We start from the raw sequence: 19140 nt of genomic DNA, 5'->3' as shown, positions 1-19140 counted from the left end.
CCCACAATACAGTAGGGAATACCATAAAATGTTTGTTTCATCCATAACAAAGTAATTACATCCAGACGAACGTGTTAAAAACTTTATTTTTATTTCAATTGAACTTGAATATATTTCAATATACTTTGAATTTATTTGACATTGTATTCAATTCATTGTATTCAATGTCAAACTGTCACCTTGTCGGAAGGCTCGTTCGGTATTGAAGGGCTTCGAGAGGTCCTTTCCTACATTAACTGCTGACATTGTACCAGTTAAAGTTATTTTGCATAGCATATTAATTTTGCAGGAATGCCATACGCAGGAATGGTTTTAAACACCTCTGAACGGATAGGGCTGTCGAATGCGGCTTCATAGTCGAAAAATAGGTGGAGTGTGTCGAAAATGGTTGTTGAATTAACCGTTATGCGAAAAAAAAGAAAGAAGGAAGCACAGCAATAAGTGTGAAATATGATTTTTAACATAAATTGAAGGAAACGTTGTAAAAAATATATATAATTTATCTTAACAATATGCATTTACCAGAAGATGTAAGATTTTACCGAAATATTACTACCGATGTTGAATATAAAACAAGTCAATTCTTGCTGGACAAGCTGCATTTTTTCTTGAACGTAAAATGCGGTCCAACTGAAATTAAATTCTACTAAAAATTTAATTTGTTTTTCTTCTTTTTTGCAGACAATTTGTCGCGTTTGTAAAGCTGTTTTTTGTTGCTCTAAGTGCTGTCATAAACATGAGATAAAAAATCACGCAATTGTTGTTCGGGTACCAGCTATGATTAACAATAACAACGAAAACTACGATAAACATGGTGCTGCTATTGTATCCTCGTCCTTGGCTAAATGTGGTGAGGCGGCCGCCAATAAGGCAAGTGCAGTAACAGGAACCGATCAACAACAGCAGCAGCAGGAAAAACCTCCACCCTATGAAGAAATCTATTTGTTTTGTCCGATTTGTGAAAAGCGTCCATTGCCATTGCAAAGTGAAATATATGCGGAAATGTTAATCCATCTGGAAACCCATCATTTGCCATTGCGCTGCGAGAAATGTGCAAAAATGTACTATAACATTGAAGATCTCAAGGAGTTCACCAAATGTATGCGTCCCAATGAATTATGCCATTCGGCGGAATCGACTGCTGCTAATCAATCATGCTACACCGATGAAGCTTCAAAGGTAACCGTTACTAAAGCTGGTCTTCAGTCTACCCAAATATCTCCAATGCGTCGTCATGACTTCAATGACAGTCACATGACACCGATATCGATCATCAATATGCGTTGGAAGGCCAAAAGTAAAGCGCATGAGGAATTTATTAGTGATAGTGTTTCGTCCATTAAGAATATATCATCGATAAGTAATTCCTCAATACGACGTAGTGTTGGTGTTGCTTCGGCAGTAAAGGGTAAAATTATTCGCTCCACATCAACACCTGTCCATCTGGAAATGGTCTTTGCCAAGCCGAAAGAGCAGACATTCAATGCTACAGGTGCGGGACATATGTCGAGCATTTATAATAGTGATTCGGATATAAGCCCCGCATTGCCGCAACCAAGCAGGTAGGTTACATATTTTTGACGCAAGTTATAAAGCCCATAGCAGAGTTAAAAAATTATTCTGTAAAAAATCTACGTCTATAGCTGAGATAATTTTTAAATAAATATTCTTTAGAAAACTCCACGCCTATAGCTGTAAAAATTTTTAAAAAGTATTCTTTAAAAAATCCACATTGTGATAATTTCTAAACAAATATTCAAAAAATCCAAGACTATAGCTGTGATATTTGAAAAAAAAATCCAAATCCATTCAAACTAAAAGTTCATGAATCATTTAAATTCATTACAGTCAAGCTCTTGAACCCCTTAATCGTTATCGTAAAGTTGGCAGTGGACGACCTAGAATGTCTGCTGTAACCCCCCTGCGACAGGTCATGTCGAAAAGTATACAAAAAGCCTTTGCCGAGCATGGCCTACCGGCTTCGACTGCCGTTCGAGGCTCGGCAGCTGCCTTTCAACGTAAGAAAATGTTTGATACCACATCATCGCCAGGATTAGATGGCACTTGCGGAGGTGGTGCTATGATGCCACAATCACCGGCACCACCACCACTTGATTTACGCCTTTCGCCGGCGGTACGACGTAGAAATAGCGAATCAGAAGATTCTATACACTATCAGCATGCTGCTGCCGATGAAGATCGCATGCATCGTAATGATTTACCCAATATGAGACGTAAAATTCTATTGTCAGCACAAAAGCTAACCACCGAATCGATTGTCATCACACGCACCGAACACATGTCTAGCGTTTCTTCGGCCTCCTCGTCGTCGGGCACCAGCTCCAATGGCAGTATAAATTCCATCAAACCTCACACCTCTTCTAGTTCCAGTTCGAATTCATACCATTCGGCTGGATCGAATAGCTCAAGTGGTTCAGTATTCAAATCCTGCCGCAGTGTTGAAATAATAACTGCCACAACCGAACAAATACAAGCAATACAATCGGTGGATGAGGAGAATGTCATTAGCAATCCCCTACCACCAATCACACCGATTACTCGGATTCCCGGTGCCGTCATACACAAGAAACTAATTAAATTTGAAACTCCGAAATTGGAGTCGCGTGAATCCCGTGATTCTCAAAATTCACCATGTGATGTGTTCTTTACGCCCAATGCCACACCCATACGAAAATCTTCTTTAACTCGTGATCGAGATGGCAGCTCTCCGGAAATGTGTAATCGTAAACGTTTAATTCCACAAAATCTTAATGGTCGTTTTTCGCCACCCATTCGTAAACCTACATCCCTTAAAGATTGTGCCCACAGCACGGCATTTAGTCGCATTGAAAATTTAACCGATACCTTCGATGCCAATGATGATGATATTGAGGATGAGGTATTTATTGCCGATGAGCCGGTGGTAAAACAAAAACAAAGTAGCCACCAAATTCCAGATGATATCAAGAATAAACAAAATCAATCGGGTATTTGGTCAATAATGAGTTCGGTTATGCGTTTACCTTCACGCAAAGGCTCCAATCCGTCGAAATGTTCACCAAACAATGAATCCTCAATGCTGGCCACCACCGATGCAAATTCCAATTCAATTATTAAACGATGTGCTTCTATAGCAGGTAAAGGCTTGCATAGGTATTTTATATTCGCATATGAATGTCAACTAATTGTTTTGTGTTGTATTTCAGGTTCCTTGGTCCGCTCTAAGCCATTGGTTGATGAAAATGAATTAAGTTCTTTGAAGCGTAAACGCACCTTTACAACCAGCGAACAATCAACCTCGGCCTATTTGGCACAACTGCATAATTCTGAGGCCACATCGCCAACAGAAAGTTTTAATACTTCTTCGAAACGTTTTCGTATTCAACCTCGCCGTCCCATCGATCGTATGCGTATGAATAGTTAAACATTCGTTTTTTCTCTTTTACAATAATTGTTTTTTTGTTATAATTTTTATAAACTACTTTTTTTTAAATAAACATTTTTATGATTGTGTATTTTAATGAAAAGCAGGTTTTGTTTTAGTGATTACTATTTTAAAAAAATGTTACCCATATAATTTTTGAAAAAAAAAAATATATTCTTTAAAAAATTCACGCCTTTTCCTAGAAGAATTTTTGAAAAAAAATCTTTAAAAAATTCACGCCTTTTCCTAGAATTTTTGAAAACAAGTCTTTAAAAAATCCACAACTATTTCCTTAGAATTTTTGAAAAAATTTTCTTTAAAAAATCCACGCCTATTTCTTTTAGAATTTTTGAAAAAAAATATTCTTTAAAAAATCCACGCCTTTTCTCAGAAATTTTGAAAAAAATATTCTTCAAAATGAATTTTTGAAAAAAAAATATTCTATAAAAAATCCACGTCTATTGCTAGCAGAATTTTTGAAAAAAATATTCTTTAAAAAATCTCTAAAAATTCATGATTAGTTAAAAGATTGAATAAATTAAAATATTCAATAAAACGCAATTTACTAATTTGTTTTGTTTTATTTATTATACAACAAAAAATACAACTATTTGTTCAGATATTTTATAAATAGAATATATTTTTTAATATTTTATAAAAAAAGGACGGAATGTTTTTTACTTAAATTTTAGAAGATTAATAAGTAGGCACATCGATGACAATCTCAAAAAAAATCTTAAAATTCCCATGTTGATAACCATCTCAAGCTGTGCATTGAGGAATTCGAATTTGATGCCAGTGGTCCGGTCATTCCGTAGGCAAGTGGTGAAAACAATTTAAAACTATATGCCGCAATAGATAGAACGATAAAAAGCAGCGCGCCACGTATCTTTTGTGGCAAACGCCTAATAAGATAATTAAACATTACCCCAGTTAGCATTGAATTGAAGACAAGTGCCGGGAAGTAATGATGGAAATACAGTACCCGGCCCATTATCCAAAAGGGATAATAATGGATAGCCCAACCAATGTATAACCAAATTGCCGCCGACATTAGGGTACGCTCCTGCGTGTCATCTTTTTGTTCTGCGATACTTTGTTGCTTCGTTGCACTCTGCAGCAGCAGCAACTTTAGTTTACCCTCCTGACGTCGTTGTTTTATCTTCTTGGTTACGAATACGATTACAAACAAGTTCAAAAACACCAGATTGCTCCACCAAATGATGGGATTGCCCAACAAATATATGCGATAATCACTGCCGGAAAAATATTGTCCCCTGAAATTGATGGGCCATTGCCAGGGTCGACTTGTTGATTCCCCTTCCTTCGGTTTAAGGCCGGCATTACCTTGGAACATTACAGCATGTGATTCTAAGAAATTTGATATAAAACCGGGTGCATACACGCTCACACTTTCCGAAGTCAGTTCGCTATGTTTATTGTCTTCAATATTCCATTTGGCATGCGAATCGCGTATATTCAAATTGCATGTTATTTCCTGCTGTTCAAATCCCCACTTGGGCAATTGTTTTCCCGACGAACTTAAGGCACATCCTTGCAGATAGTGTACCAGTATAAATTGTGTTGTAACGGTATTGACGACCTCATTTGGTTTACCTCCGATAATTATGATTTTCCAAATGTCATTTATGTCGCCCATGCCTTTCTCCCCATAGCCAGTAACCTGCATTTGTGATTTCGTAATGGGTGCAGGTTCAGCATGGGAATGAAGATTTCGTCGGGTCTGTACGTGTTCCAGACGTAACAGATCTCCATTTTTCAGCAAAACCAAATTATCGGTCGACTCCCTGTCGTGGGGCTTAATGAGCCAGGCATTGTTTTCATCTTTGTGAGTATACGATGTGATCTGTTGTTGCTGGGAACCCACTCCTTTGGGATATAAATGTAAATGGGAGTGTAAATAGCCACCTCCAGTTTTGTGGTTCTTAATCGAGACCACACTACCGAACGCCACATCACGTGGCATACTGGCATTGTACAGTGAATTGCCAATAAGACGAGATTGAAATGCCGAACTGTAAAACCCATCACCATTTCCACTGTGGTTTAACAACTGCAAATGTATATAGAAGAATGTTAAGTACAAAGCAATAGGCCATACGATCAGACCCATTGCCCGACACCCCAACTGTTTAAGGGTTTCCCTGATGGGCTTATTTAAATCTCCGAGGATGCACCAAAGTTCCGTAATTGTATGAAGACCAACCAGCAACACAACAAAGAGACCAACAAATTTTACACTAATGGTACAGGCCAACACTGTGCCGGTGAAAAACAAATAACTCCACCACTTAAAGGTGTACGACTGACCGGCAGCGGTAACTTTGGAAATCTTCACCATACCCCAGACGGAGGCCATCATAAAAAACAAAAGAATTGGATCCAATAGAATATATTGGTTCAGGGTCAGCATACCAACATCGAATAAAATGTAAAATGCGGATAATGTTGCCGCTTCGAGGGATCGTGTCAAGTCGTGGACCGTGTCATATGCCATTGGTATAATTAGGGCACCAAGGGTGGTGCAAAAATAACGCATTCCTTCATAGTGGGTGCCATTGTATTTATCACCCGGTTTTTCGAAGGGGAATGTTCCATCGTAGCCCGTTAAGTAGCCTGACAGGGCGATTAGCATTTTTCCCAGCGGTGGATGGACGTCAAAGAAGAAGGTGCGATTTATATACCAACTGCCCATTTTTCCGAAATGAGTCTCATCCCAGCAAACATGATCCGGTTCCGTGACTTTATAATATCTCGTACAACATGTTAGAAGAACCACAATTGCAAACACCAGCCACCAGGAACGATTGTTGGAATTATTTGAAATTTTTGGAACTTGTTCATCATCATCGAATGCACCAGAAGATTTTTCCATTTTCAAATTTCTCACAAATAATACAAATTATTTTTTGGAATACTTAAGTGATATCTCTCTCTTGGTTCAGAGAGATTGGTTATTCGGGATACATATATTGGAAGTCGGTTTAAAATCCAATAAATCGGTTGAATAGCTTCCAAATATGCATGCAGTCAGTCTAGTCTACAGAACAAGTGTGTCAATCGTATTCAAAAAACAGATCGCTCTGTAAATGCAGACGTCAAAAAAGGGAAAGTCAAATGGCACTAATTTTAATATCAAATATGTAAATATGTTTGAAAAACACTTTCGAATAATAACAGAAAAACTCACGAACACCTGATGCAGAGATAGCTTCAAATTCGTTGGTATATTTCGGGATAGGCACAAAAAAGTCCCAGTATAAAATAAAAATAAGAGATTAAGTCAAACAAAAAAATATTGAAAAAAATAAGAAACGCTTAAACTACACAACAACAAAAAATCAACAGGTAAACCTGAATCTCTGAATCTCTTGGGTAGTTTCGGAACGAACTAGTTCATTGGAACTATTCCGAGAAAGGAACGAACGGAACTAGTTCCAGTTCTTTAATTAATATAATTCCTTTCTCTGATCCAGTTCCTTTTTTGAACTATTTGAAGCATGGAAAAACGAAAAAAAATAATAAAAGAGAGATTCAAAAAAACAAAAAGAACAGTGGGAAGCCTCCAAGACTCCAGCCTTCATAAAATTCGCTTGTTAATCGTTGTTCTGCCAAGACTCAAGCGACGTCGTACGCAAACCTTCGCCAACAAATTGTCTGTTCCAGTACTTTTTATACCCTCAACCATAGTATGGAGGGTATATTAATTTTGTCATTCCGTTTGTAACTCATCGAAATATTCATTTCCGACCCTATAAAGTATATATATTCTTGATCAGGGTAAAATTCTAAGACGATCTAGCCATGTCCGTCCGTCTGTTGTAATCACGCTATCTTCTGAAGGAATTTGGATAGGGTGCTGAAATTTTGCATAGGGTTGTCTTTTGTCTGCAGGCAGGTCAAGTTCGAAGATGGGATATATCGGTCCACGTTTAGGCATAGCTCCCATATAAGGGTACCCCCCAATTTTCGGTATTTTGGGGTTCTTGAGCGCGTTTTTCAAGCGAATTTGTAGTAAATGTATCCACAAAAAAAATTTTTAAATATAGGTCCACTTTTTCTTGTAGCCCCCATATAACGGTACCTCCTATTTTTTTCGGTATTTTTTGGGTTTTTATCGTATTTTTCACCGAATTGGCTGTAATTTAGTATTTTGAGTTCTTAGCAGGTACCAAATCTCTCCACAAAAAAATTTAAATATAGATCAATTTTTTCGGATATCCCCCATATAAGGGTACCCCCCAATTTCGGTATTTTGGGGTTCTTGAGCGCGCTCTTCAACCAAATGCGCTGCAATTTTGTGCATTGGGTTCATATTGCGTACCAAATATCTCTACTAAAAATTATAAATATCGGCCCACTTTTTCTGGTAGCCCCCATATAAGGGCATCCCAAATTTTCGGTATTTTGAGGTTCTTACGCGCGATTTTCAACCGAATTCGCTGAAATTTGGTACAGTGGGTTCATATTGGGTACCAAATATCTCTATTTAAAATTATAAATATCGGTCCACTTTTTCATTTCAAATACCTGTCAGTATACCTGTGGTGGAGGGTATCCAAAGTTCGGCCCGGCCGAACTTAACGCTTTTTCACTTGTTTAATAGTAAAGCTAGTAAAAGGGAAACATTTCAAGTCTCAGAGTACAAAATAATTTGAAAAGTTCGGGAACGCAAATCTAGTAAATATGCCAAAATTAGATGCCAATACTTCAAAATCAACATAACAAAAAGTTTACAAAGAGAAAGCCATTTTGTTTTGTGCTCTCTTAAATTTGATTCAATGCTTTACCAGTTCTATGGGTTCAGGAACGGTTTTCGAGTAAAAAGTTGCAAAACTTGTAAAATTAGTAGATTCTTTTAGGTTCTGGAACGGAGCTAAAATAAAAACGACGACTGAAAAAATTGAAAAACATTCCACCTGCTAACGAATGGGAGGAGAAGACAAAATGGCCGATAAAGATGAACTCAAAATGGTATAACCGAAAGTTTACGAATGAGGTGGGATAGAGACTGTTGCGTACCGCCTACTGCGGCTCCTGGTGGGGTTCCAACCAGCTCAGTCGGGGCACCGCTTTAGGGGTGAATTCCCAACCCTACCACCATCAGCCCTAGGGGTCGAACAATCAAGAAGGAAAACGGAAATAGAACAAAAAAACAACAATACAAAAACGACAACACACATACGACCATAACGAGGGAATTTGGTGTCAATTATTCCCGCACTCCGCCCGCCCAACCTTGACCCTTCTCGTCCTCATAAACACTTAATTTTAAAGGGCCCCTGTTTCCACACACACTCACCTTACTGCAACATCGTCCAATCTTCCTCCCTTACAGAAAACAACTAGCAATTCATATTAATCTAAACATTTACACATAAACAATATTTATTAATTTCATTATTTTTTGATTACTTAAACCTAACATAAACACTTAGTCAATATTCTGAATTCCTAACACCTAAAGCTATCGATAAGTCACTGTTTCAGACTACCCACACAATCTATTGAAACGGCTCCTTCTGGCCACTCTATTATATTATTACCTCACCTAAAAGAGCTCTCTTAAGTCGTTATTGGGGAGATTACCATTTGGTCCCCAAAATAGGCAAACGCATGTTTCCAATAAGATATTTGGGGTAACCCTACACTTGTCGCATTTGTTAGGCGTTAAAAATTCTCACAATTTAAAATCTTAGATATTAATCACTAAATACTAACACATAACACACTTAATCTAACACTTAAAATTTAGTAAATATATTTTTGTTTGGTTTTTTTAAATTTTTTGTCATTTGGTGATTTGCTTGTTTTTAATTTGGTCTTTGATTACTAATTCATTTTTCTTTCCACTTTCAGATTTCTCCCAGGCGCTCGGCTCTGGGCATTTAAATTTCGACAAAACTATGGTTACCTGGTTTCCAGATACTTATTTTTCCAGGATTTTTGGACGGACAGACACATCAATTTATTGGCCAACTGCGTCCAAGCTTACGCTGTCGTGCTGTATCTGTTTGGGCTTAAGTGTCTTCCAGCCAACTATTCTACGGCTAAAACCATGCCACATAAATGTTTTGCCGAATAAGCCCCAAAAAAAAATCGGATGACCTCCTCCGTGCAACGACTTGGAGGGGCCAATGCTTGCCTTTTTCGTTGATGAGGATGTTGGCGAGATCTATACAAAACACAAACATTCAAACACATAAAATATTACCGAATTACACTACTTACTTTATTTTGTTCGCTCGCAGGCATAAGGCACTCAACAATAAAAAACAAACACAAGTCTTAATAATTTTGGGGATTTTTTTGTTTATCTTGGGGATTTTTGTTTTCTTTGTTTTGAAAATTTGTTATAAATTATAGTCTCTCGACCAAACACCAAATAAATTTGATCGAATTTTCCCCCCGTTATGCCTTTTATACCCCCGCAGCCAGATGCCATTTTCCCACTTTTCTGGGATTCTCGCGCATTTTCCGACATTTATCATTTTTCCTTTAATCTTACCTCTTGATCCCTACACTCGACAGGGTTGTATTTGCCAGGCCTAAATTTCAGACCAGATGGCAACGCATGAATTTCTCAACCGCTGTACTGAGCTTACTGTATCCGGCTCACTTTTTTCTGGCCGGCAGCAGCAAACACATCATCTCGGGTAATTGCTGCCGGTTGTGTTTTTTTTTTATTTTATTTTTATACAAAAAATTATTTTCACATGCAACAAAACATCATCATGACCAAGGAACCGATGGACATGGTGATGTGCATGATATTTTTTTGTTTGAAATTGCGGTAAGAAGAAGAGAATATTAATGAATGAATGGGCGACCAGCCCTTGGAATCCTGGTGTCCACGAGGAATGGGCATACGCAAATCTACAGGTAAACATTCAATTATTCAACAATTTATCGAAGTATATTCATGATTTTGTTCTTTTCTTGTTTCAGAAAAACCATAAGAAACATTATAGTGCAAAAATTGAATGTGCGTGTGTGGTGCCAAAAGTGGCGTGGGTTCCATCATTTATGGCTGTGTGTGTGTAACATAAAAAGTGGCGTGGGTAATATCACCTGTATATGTGTGTGTGCTACACTGGCCACTCATTCACACATAACCGTTTAGTACATTCATGCCGTCTCATTTGTTTGAATGGATACACACATCCATTTTGGCGGTATTTTTATGGCTTGGCAGAAATTTATGCGGTTTACATTTATGTACACCACAATGTATGTGCTGTCAAAAATGGCGTAACTTCTTCGGAATGTTAAGCATTGGTAAGTAGATCTTTGCTATAAATTTTTACACATTTTTACAACCCTTTTTCTTTATTTTTAGAAAATTGATTTTTATAATTCAGTTAACGTAATGGAACACTTCAGGTAGTTTGGACCTTTGTTTATGGCCCTACAACCAGTGGAAAATTTTGTGCTTGGCGACAAAACATGGTGGATAAGGATTAATACAATTTGTTGCTAAAGTGATGCTTAGAATGCATCATCAGGTAAGAAGTTAGAAAATGTTTGTTGATGTGCGGAATAATTTAAAATTGTTTTCTTTTCTTTCAGGTACATTCCTCTTTGGGTTTGTGTGAAATATGTAGACAATTATGATGGTCATGATACCATAAGAAATGATTTGTTTTTTGTTTTGGTAAGTAAAACATTTTCTTTTAATAAAATTGTCTTTCCTTTTTACTAATTGGGTCGTTTTTTATTGCAGATATTTATTGGTGATATGCTTTGATGTGTACCCCTTCACATTTAAGATGGTTTCGAACAAACTGTCTTTGAACCAATCGGAATCACTGAAATGGTACACAGGAAGATTTTGGCTACCACCTTCGGTAACAGGTGGTTTACTATGCGGTGTGGGACGTGTGAATTTATGGAACGTTTGTGGACGTGATCATTTTTACAACAGGTAAAATATATTTCGTTTGTTTGTTCGTTTCAGACAGACCTATCTTTAATTTTATTAGTGTTTTTTTGTTTGCATGGCTATATAATGTGCGTGTAAAAAATGTGGATATGTTTGTAAAAAATAATGGTCTGATCTACTAGAATTTTAAAAATTGATAATTTATGAGTTTATATGAACTGTGGGAATAAATGCGAGGAAATGGGTTGTAACCCATACCTTTTTTTAATAGACATTTTAATAAATTTATACTCCGCGCACATATTTCTACCTGTATTATTTCAAGATAATTTTCATTGTTGTTTGTACAAAATTTTACTAATGTTCCTTTTGTTTATTTTCAGTTGTTTGGTGATTTGGTGACCGAGGTGAATGATTCACGGAACCAGCAAACAAAAATATATGCATGCAGAGATTCCCAATCTATTCAATTGGAACCATCCTGGATTTTCTTTGATAATTTCATCGGAATACTTTTATCTATTGGATAATGAAATACACGTTTTTGGAGATCACTTATCAAAATTGCAATTTACGGGTGAGTGTTTTTTTTTTTGTTTTTTGTTATCAGTGCATTCCATATTTATAAATTTATAATTGTGTATAAAAAGAAACTGTTTGTAAACAGTGTGACATATAAATTATGACGGTGTTGTTTCCTCTGAAAAAAAAACTCGGAAAAAATTCGCAAAAATGAACAGATTTTTTTTTTGACAATATAAATCACGATAAATAATAACCATTTTGATTTCTTGAAAAGAGACAATGTTCCACATCTGCATAGTTCACGGAAATTACGTGTATTAGGAAAATTGGTGCCTGTTAATAATGTGTGTTATTGGGTTATTTTCACTTGCGAAAAAGATTAAAATTTTATGGAAATAGTTTATTGTGTATTTTGGCGATACAAGTATTGTTTATGATACGCCTGTCATTAGGAATGATGAAAATGAAATGATGAAACATACGGATTTTTACACAATATGTTATTATGACTTTTTGTCGGTTTTTTATTTTATTTTTTTATAACCTCAGGTAGAATTTGTTGAGGATGTGATTTTATATGATAACCAAAAGAAAACATTTTTTTGTGATGTAAAGTGCCCGCAAATATGTTGCCACGTTTATTGCAGTCAATATTTGTTTGCAAATGCCACATGTTTATATGTGTTTATGTGATGTTAGTTCGTTGTGTACGCTGTTATAAAGGTGCCTAGAAGTTGGTTGGTCATGGCTAGGTAGTGTTAATGCTTTGTGAAAATATAGAGATTGTGTCGATTAGGGTATATCGTAATTATTGGTGATTCTTGGTATGTAGGTATTGTAAGTGTAGCAGGCGTTTCAATCAGAATAGGGTCGTTTTCTTTGTGGTGTTAGATTTCATTCGAACTATATTTTGTCCCAACGTGGGGAACTCCCACGCCCTGTAGTCTCAAAAGCCGGGCAATAAAGAAAATATTTCATAGTCTAATGAGATATAAAATCTGTTAATAATTACTGACATAATAATAAAAAAAAATGCAAAAAAGGCAAAAAAAATGGACGTTCACAAACATACATTTTCTTATACCTAATATTGCACTTACATAACTATATCACAGAATTATTAAAATTTATATCATTAGCATGAAAATTTTCTGAGGGTTTGTCGGAAAATAATTGGAAAAAATATTTCTTAGCCAAATATAAAATAAAATCTGTCAATAATTTCCAATATAATATAAATAAATGCAAAAGGGCAAAAAATGGACATACACACATACATTTTTAAACCTAATATTGCACTTAAATAACTATATCACAGAATTATTGCAAGGTTTATATTTTAATATCTTTGGCATGAAAATTTCCCAATGGTTTGCCTTGCACTGTCTCCAGCTCATACATATTGTTCCCTATTGGCCTAACGATTCTACACTTTAAAAACTTTTTGCAAAATTTGGCGTTTATGTTGTTTTTGAAATCAGATAACATGTGATTTCTTCTATACACCTCTTGGCCTGGTAAAAATGTAACTCTACGTGCTCTTTGATTATACCTTTTTGCACTGTTTTCGAAGGCCTGGTGCATATTGTTTTTAATCTTTTCTCGCATAATTTCCAGTTTATCGTTGTTGTGTAGTTGTTTTATTTGGTGATCAGAGAGGGATTTGAGTTTTTTGGCTAATTTATAATCTGTGCCACTTGTGAACATGTTATATCCGAATAAAGCAAAGAAAGGGTTCACGCCAGTCGATGAATGCACTGAGGTTCGAAGGGCTTGTTCAATTTCCGGTAGATATAAATCCCAGTCCCGATGGTCGTTCTCAACATAGGTTCTTATAGCAGCCAATACCGACTGGTTTACTCGTTCAGAAGCGTTAGATTGTGGGGAATAATACGCTGTGGTTAAATGTTGTATTTTGTAATTATCTACCATTTGTTCGAATAATTTGGAAACAAATTGTTTGCCATTATCGCTATGTATGATCTCCGGGACGCCGAAAGTATGAAATACTTGGCTCTCTAAGAAATTCACAACATTTTGTGCGGTCGCTTCCTTCATAGCATGCAAAAAGGTAAATTTTGTAAAATGGTCGACAACTATGAAGATATATGCGTTTCCCATTTTTGATCGGGGATATTTTCCAAGAAAATCCACATATAACTTTTGGAATGGTCTTTCCGTCACAACTTCGCTACCAATGGTAGGGTTTAATCTCTGGTTTGAAGGTTTTGTTTCTTTACATGTGGTACATTTTTGAACATACTGTCTGACTTGTGAAACCATCTTAGGCCAGTAGTAGAACATCCTTAACCGATTCAGGGTTTTATTTATACCATCATGGACCGTATTGTTGTAATGGTGTGCCTTTTCTATTAGTACGTAGGTGAGGTCAAGTGGTATCCACAATTTCCATTCGAATTCTGTTAAATCATTATCAATATGTCTAGTCCGTATGTAGATTTTGTTTCCTTCCACTTTCAAATCCGGGAGTCTTTCCTTGTTGTTCATAATCGTTTCTCGAAGTTCAGTGTATTCTTTATCGTCAAATGCCGTAGTTTCAAAATCCAGTAAGTCGTCATCGTTAATTTCTTCTATTACAATATCCGACTCTATCGGCATTCTAGATAATGTGTCAGCTACAACGTTCTCTGATCCCTTTTTGTGTTCAATAGTAAAATCATATGCTTGTAACTGGAGAGACCACCGCGCCAATCTACCGCTGAGATCCTTAAGGTTCATTAGCCACTTGAGGCTTGCGTGGTCAGTTATAATTGTGAACTTCATTAATTCCACGTAAGGGCGGAAACGTTTTACTGCTAGTACAGCTGCTAAGCACTCTTTTTCGGTCACGGAGTAATTCTTTTGATACGAATTTAATTTTTGAGAATAAAATGCGATGGGATTTTCCCCTCCATCGTCATTTTTTTGGAACAACACGGCTCCTACTCCGTATTCCGAGGCGTCGCATTGAATGAAAAACTCTCGACGGAAGTCGGGGTGTCGAAGGACTGGTGCTGATGTGAGAGCTTGTTTCAGCATCTTAAACGACTCCATAGCTTTTGGTGTAATTGTAAATTTTTGACCCTTTTTCAGGGTATCCGTTAGGGCAGCTGATATGGATGCAAAATCTTTAATAAATCTTCTGTACCATCCAGCTGTTCCAAGAAAACTTCGGACTTCTCTGGGCGACTTTGGTACTGGGATTTGCTGGATGGCACTAACTTTATCCGGATCCGTTTTCAGACTTCCGTTGCCGATTATGAATCCTAAGTATTTGAGTTCGCGGAAGCAGAATAGCGACTTTTTTAAACCTATTGTCAGGTTAGCCTTCTGCAGACACTCTGCTACTTCACTTAACAGGCTTAGGTGGTGTTCAAAATCATCGGCGATAATTAATAGGTCGTCCAAATATATGAAGACGTTTGATTTTAGTCTACCCGGTATCACTTTGTCCATCAATCTGCAGAGTCTCTGAGCCGCATTACATAAGCCAAATGGCATTACCCGAAATTGGTATAGCGGTCGACCTGGAACCGTGAAGGCAGTGTACGGTTTTGCTTCCTCTTCCAGCTCAATTTGCCAGAAGGCATATTTCAGGTCGACGCTACTTATGTAATGGGTCTGGTCTATTCGGCTAAGGATACCGTCTATATTCTGCAGAGGGTATGCGTCTTTTATAGTTAAAGCATTAAGCTTTCTGGCATCCAAACAAAATCTATTTTTATCAGGTTTCCTCACCACTGTCGTTCGATTACTCCATGCTGAGTCACTTTCCTCGATGACATTGAGGGCAAGCATGTTATCGATTTCTTTGTAAACTATCTCTTGGACTGCTGGCGACAGGGGATAGTGCTTATCTTTTACCGGATTAGCTCCCTCTATCAACTTAATTGCATGCTTTTCTAATTTGGTGCAGCCTAAACCCTTTTCTTCAAAAGTGGGGAATTTTTTGACGACCTCATTTAGTTTTATTTGTTGTTCTGCGGTTAATTCATGCATTTTGGGATTTTTATTTGCAGTATTCCCGTGTATTTGTCTTTGCAAAATTAAATCAATTTCTTCCATCGGAAATATTTGTGGAGCTATATTGAAGGCTTTCCAAAAGTCTGCTCCGAGATATAAATCTTGCTCCAAGTCTGGACACAGATATAAATCAATTTTGTTTGTTTTGCCCTCATATTCCAGATCAACCGTTATTTTTCCTAATATCCTGTGCTTCTGCCCAGAAGCAGTACTGACGTTCGACATATATGGACTTATTTCTAGTCCCAATTCTTCTATAATTTCCCGACAGTTTCGTCCTAATATGCTAACTGTAGCCCCTGAATCTAAGAGACCTTTAATTGGTTTCCCTTCAAGATTTATAGTTGCATATGGTCTTGGATCTTTGATACATTGTGATCTGACTATTGCTTCTGATACTGATTTTTTTAACATCTGGTTTTGTTTATGTTTTTGTCTTAATTTTGCAATTTTTTCTTTTTTCTTAATTTGACATTTTGATTTTTCATCTGAATTGTTATGGTTTTCCTGATTTTTGTTTTCAATGTTGTTTTCTTGGAAGATTTTTGATCTTACTTTAGCATAATTTTCTTCCCTAACTTCCACTGGTAGATAGTGTCGCATCTTGGAATAGTCTACCTTATCGTTCGTATCTGTTAATTGGTCTGAGGATTCAGAACTGCGGGTTGTTCGGAGGAACGCTGGTTTCCCGCTGCAACCACGTTCTTCTTCCCGTTTCCCGATCTACAATTTACACATTTAGGGGTAATCGTGTTTTGCCTACCACATTTGAAGCAAAACAGGCTTCTTTGAGCAGAAGTACAATCTCTAAAACCATGACCAGGGGTTTGACAATTCCAACATATTAAAGGCGTGTTTATAGCAGATACATCAACTATTTCATCACATTCTTCAAAAACCTGAATTTTTCCTACTTCTTCCTCTTCCTGAATGGCGTTTACCCTAGGATGTCTGTTAAAGGTTGGAGGTTGTATTGGGGCTGACTCTTTGCGGAAAAAAGTTCGTTCCACTTCTAAACATTCCACTCTTAGTTGCTCAAGAGATGAGACTGGCATGGAGTAGACTATACTTGATAAATTTTTTCTCAAATTTTTCTTGACTAGTGAGATCATCTCAAATTCGGACACCGGTCTCACTAATTTTGACCTCATCAAATTGATGTCATGGAAAAACTCATCTATAGTTTCTCCTGGTAATTGTTTTCGTTCCAGTAGGTCTCTCATCTCTTCAAAACAAGTTCGCCTGGTTTTAAACCTTTCTAGTAACCCATGTTTTAGTGATTCCCAGTCCATTATGTTGTTATTGCGTTGTTGCATCCAGAACCACTCATATGCCGAACCTGATACTAGAATATGAAATTCGTTTAATATCTCATCCCATGGTAGGTTATAGTGTTGCTGGAAATACTCCAGCCGATAAATAAAATCTTCTACGCCAAGACTATTGGGCCTACCTGAAAAGTTTAGTCCAAATCTTTCAACCCTAATTCCTTGACTCGATGAACTTATACAAGATGGTGTAACGGTATTCCTACGATACATTCCAAAATTATGTTCTCTGTTGGGCGGAGGAACCTGAGGTATAAAATTTTCAGACGAGCGTCTAGGAATTTCCCTTGACTGTGTACCAGCGTTAGGATTTTCATTACGTCCATCAATCGACATTCTTGACATGTTTTCATTTAGTTTATCAATTAATTCATACACCTTTTCCATTTCCCGACTCACACTTTCTTGTACCAAGGATTGTAAGTTGTTATTGGCATAGTTAAGACTCTCTTGTACCAAACCTCTAACAATATTTTCAACTTCTATGGGAGAAATAGGCGGATTTTGCGGTAAAACTGGCTGGGGGATATTTTGGCTCATTCTGGCTGCGGCGCTTGTACTAGGATTGTTGTTGGTTATAGAACCGGACAAATCCCGTATTGTTGGGTCAGTATTGTTTTTAGAGTTTTGCATATTTATATCTGTTGGTTTTTTAGTTAATTTTGGCATTGGTGACGAAATGGAAGATCGACTAGTATCAAAAGTCAACGACCTATTTCTTTTGCTTCTTCTTTTGCTATTGGCTAATTTCTCGCTCATTAGGAATGTATGGCGATTAGCACAAATTTAAAGTTTCGCGCGGTTATTGGTTTGAATTTTATCTTAAGTCAACACTGAATTAAATTCTAAATTCTAAAAATTTGGTTAGATAAAAAAGATTATAATTTTCAAAATTGGGTTAACAAAAATTAAAGTTACTATTAATAAAAACAAATATATTTACTTTTTTACAACACAGATACACATATGGGAGGTAATGGGACGTTATTTCAGTTGTATGCAAGATAAAGTGTGTGGTATTTTTTTTTTATTTATTATTAATTATTTTTCTAAGTGTCCTAAAAATAGGTCGTTATGGCGTACTGAAGACTGGACTAATCATTACATTGAAAAATACACAGCAACATTAAAGGACATACACCACGGCAGTTTTCTTCAATGAAGAAGAAAAAAGATCTCGTGTTAAGAGAAATTGCACAATACAGTCAATGACAACCATGGTCAAAGCAGATATTGCACTTCCCCATATGCCATCCTTAGTCTATTGTATCTACTCTAATTAAAAGGACAGTAAACAAAAAAAAAAAAAAAAACACAGGTCATGAACACAATACATTCATTGTTACAATTAACGAACAAGAGCTATTGCACTAGACCCTAACTTATGGAATATTATATCCTAATTTTCTAATTACTTAAACTAGATATTGCACAATTGACACAGATTGAAGAACAATATGTGGATGCAAGATCTGTTAGCATTCAGAAAATGCGATATAATATTTTAAACTATTTCACCCTATGGTCTATTATTCTGTGCGTAGGTATTATTGCACAACATATATTATTTATTTGTCCTTGTCGTATTAATGTTTTTGGCGCCTTTGTTTTGCGCATAAGTAGTGACAGGTGTTATTGCACTTAAAAATTATAGGACGACAGGACTATAGTTTTGGTTTGGGCGCCATATTGTTGCGTACCGCCTACTGCGGCTCCTGGTGGGGTTCCAACCAGCTCAGTCGGGGCACCGCTTTAGGGGTGAATTCCCAACCCTACCACCATCAGCCCTAGGGGTCGAACAATCAAGAAGGAAAACGGAAATAGAACAACAAACAACAATACAAAATGACAACACACATACGACCATAACGAGGGAATTTGGTGTCAATTATTCCCGCACTTCGCCCGCCCAACCTTGACCCTTTTCGTCCTCATAA

The 19140-nt window shown here is 36.8% G+C and overlaps 2 protein-coding genes across 2 annotated transcripts; one reads left to right on the top strand and one right to left on the bottom strand.

Moving 5' to 3' along the window:
* The first annotated feature begins 512 nt into the window (after nt 1–512).
* On the top strand, nt 513–3424 carry LOC133327484 (mitosis initiation protein fs(1)Ya-like). Its single transcript, XM_061536002.1, has 5 exons — nt 513–530; nt 682–825; nt 910–1562; nt 1849–3137; nt 3207–3424. Exons 1-5 carry the CDS (start codon nt 513–515, stop codon nt 3422–3424), a joined length of 2322 nt encoding a protein of 773 aa, XP_061391986.1.
* A 736-nt stretch (nt 3425–4160) lies between these two features.
* On the bottom strand, nt 4161–15851 carry LOC133327483 (protein O-mannosyl-transferase 2-like). The gene is made up of 3 exons (XM_061536001.1): nt 14186–15851; nt 13405–13747; nt 4161–6330 (listed from the first exon to the last, which is right to left on the bottom strand). Exons 1-3 carry the CDS (start codon nt 15849–15851, stop codon nt 4161–4163), a joined length of 4179 nt encoding a protein of 1392 aa, XP_061391985.1.
* Between the last annotated feature and the right edge of the window lie 3289 nt (nt 15852–19140).

Source organism: Musca vetustissima, unplaced genomic scaffold, assembly GCF_032173495.1.
Source record: "Musca vetustissima isolate MV318-11 ecotype Yass unplaced genomic scaffold, APGP_CSIRO_Mvet_v1 utg595232, whole genome shotgun sequence".
Classification (NCBI taxonomy): Eukaryota; Metazoa; Arthropoda; class Insecta; order Diptera; family Muscidae; genus Musca; species Musca vetustissima.
This window is presented reverse-complemented; position numbering and strand designations above follow the sequence as displayed.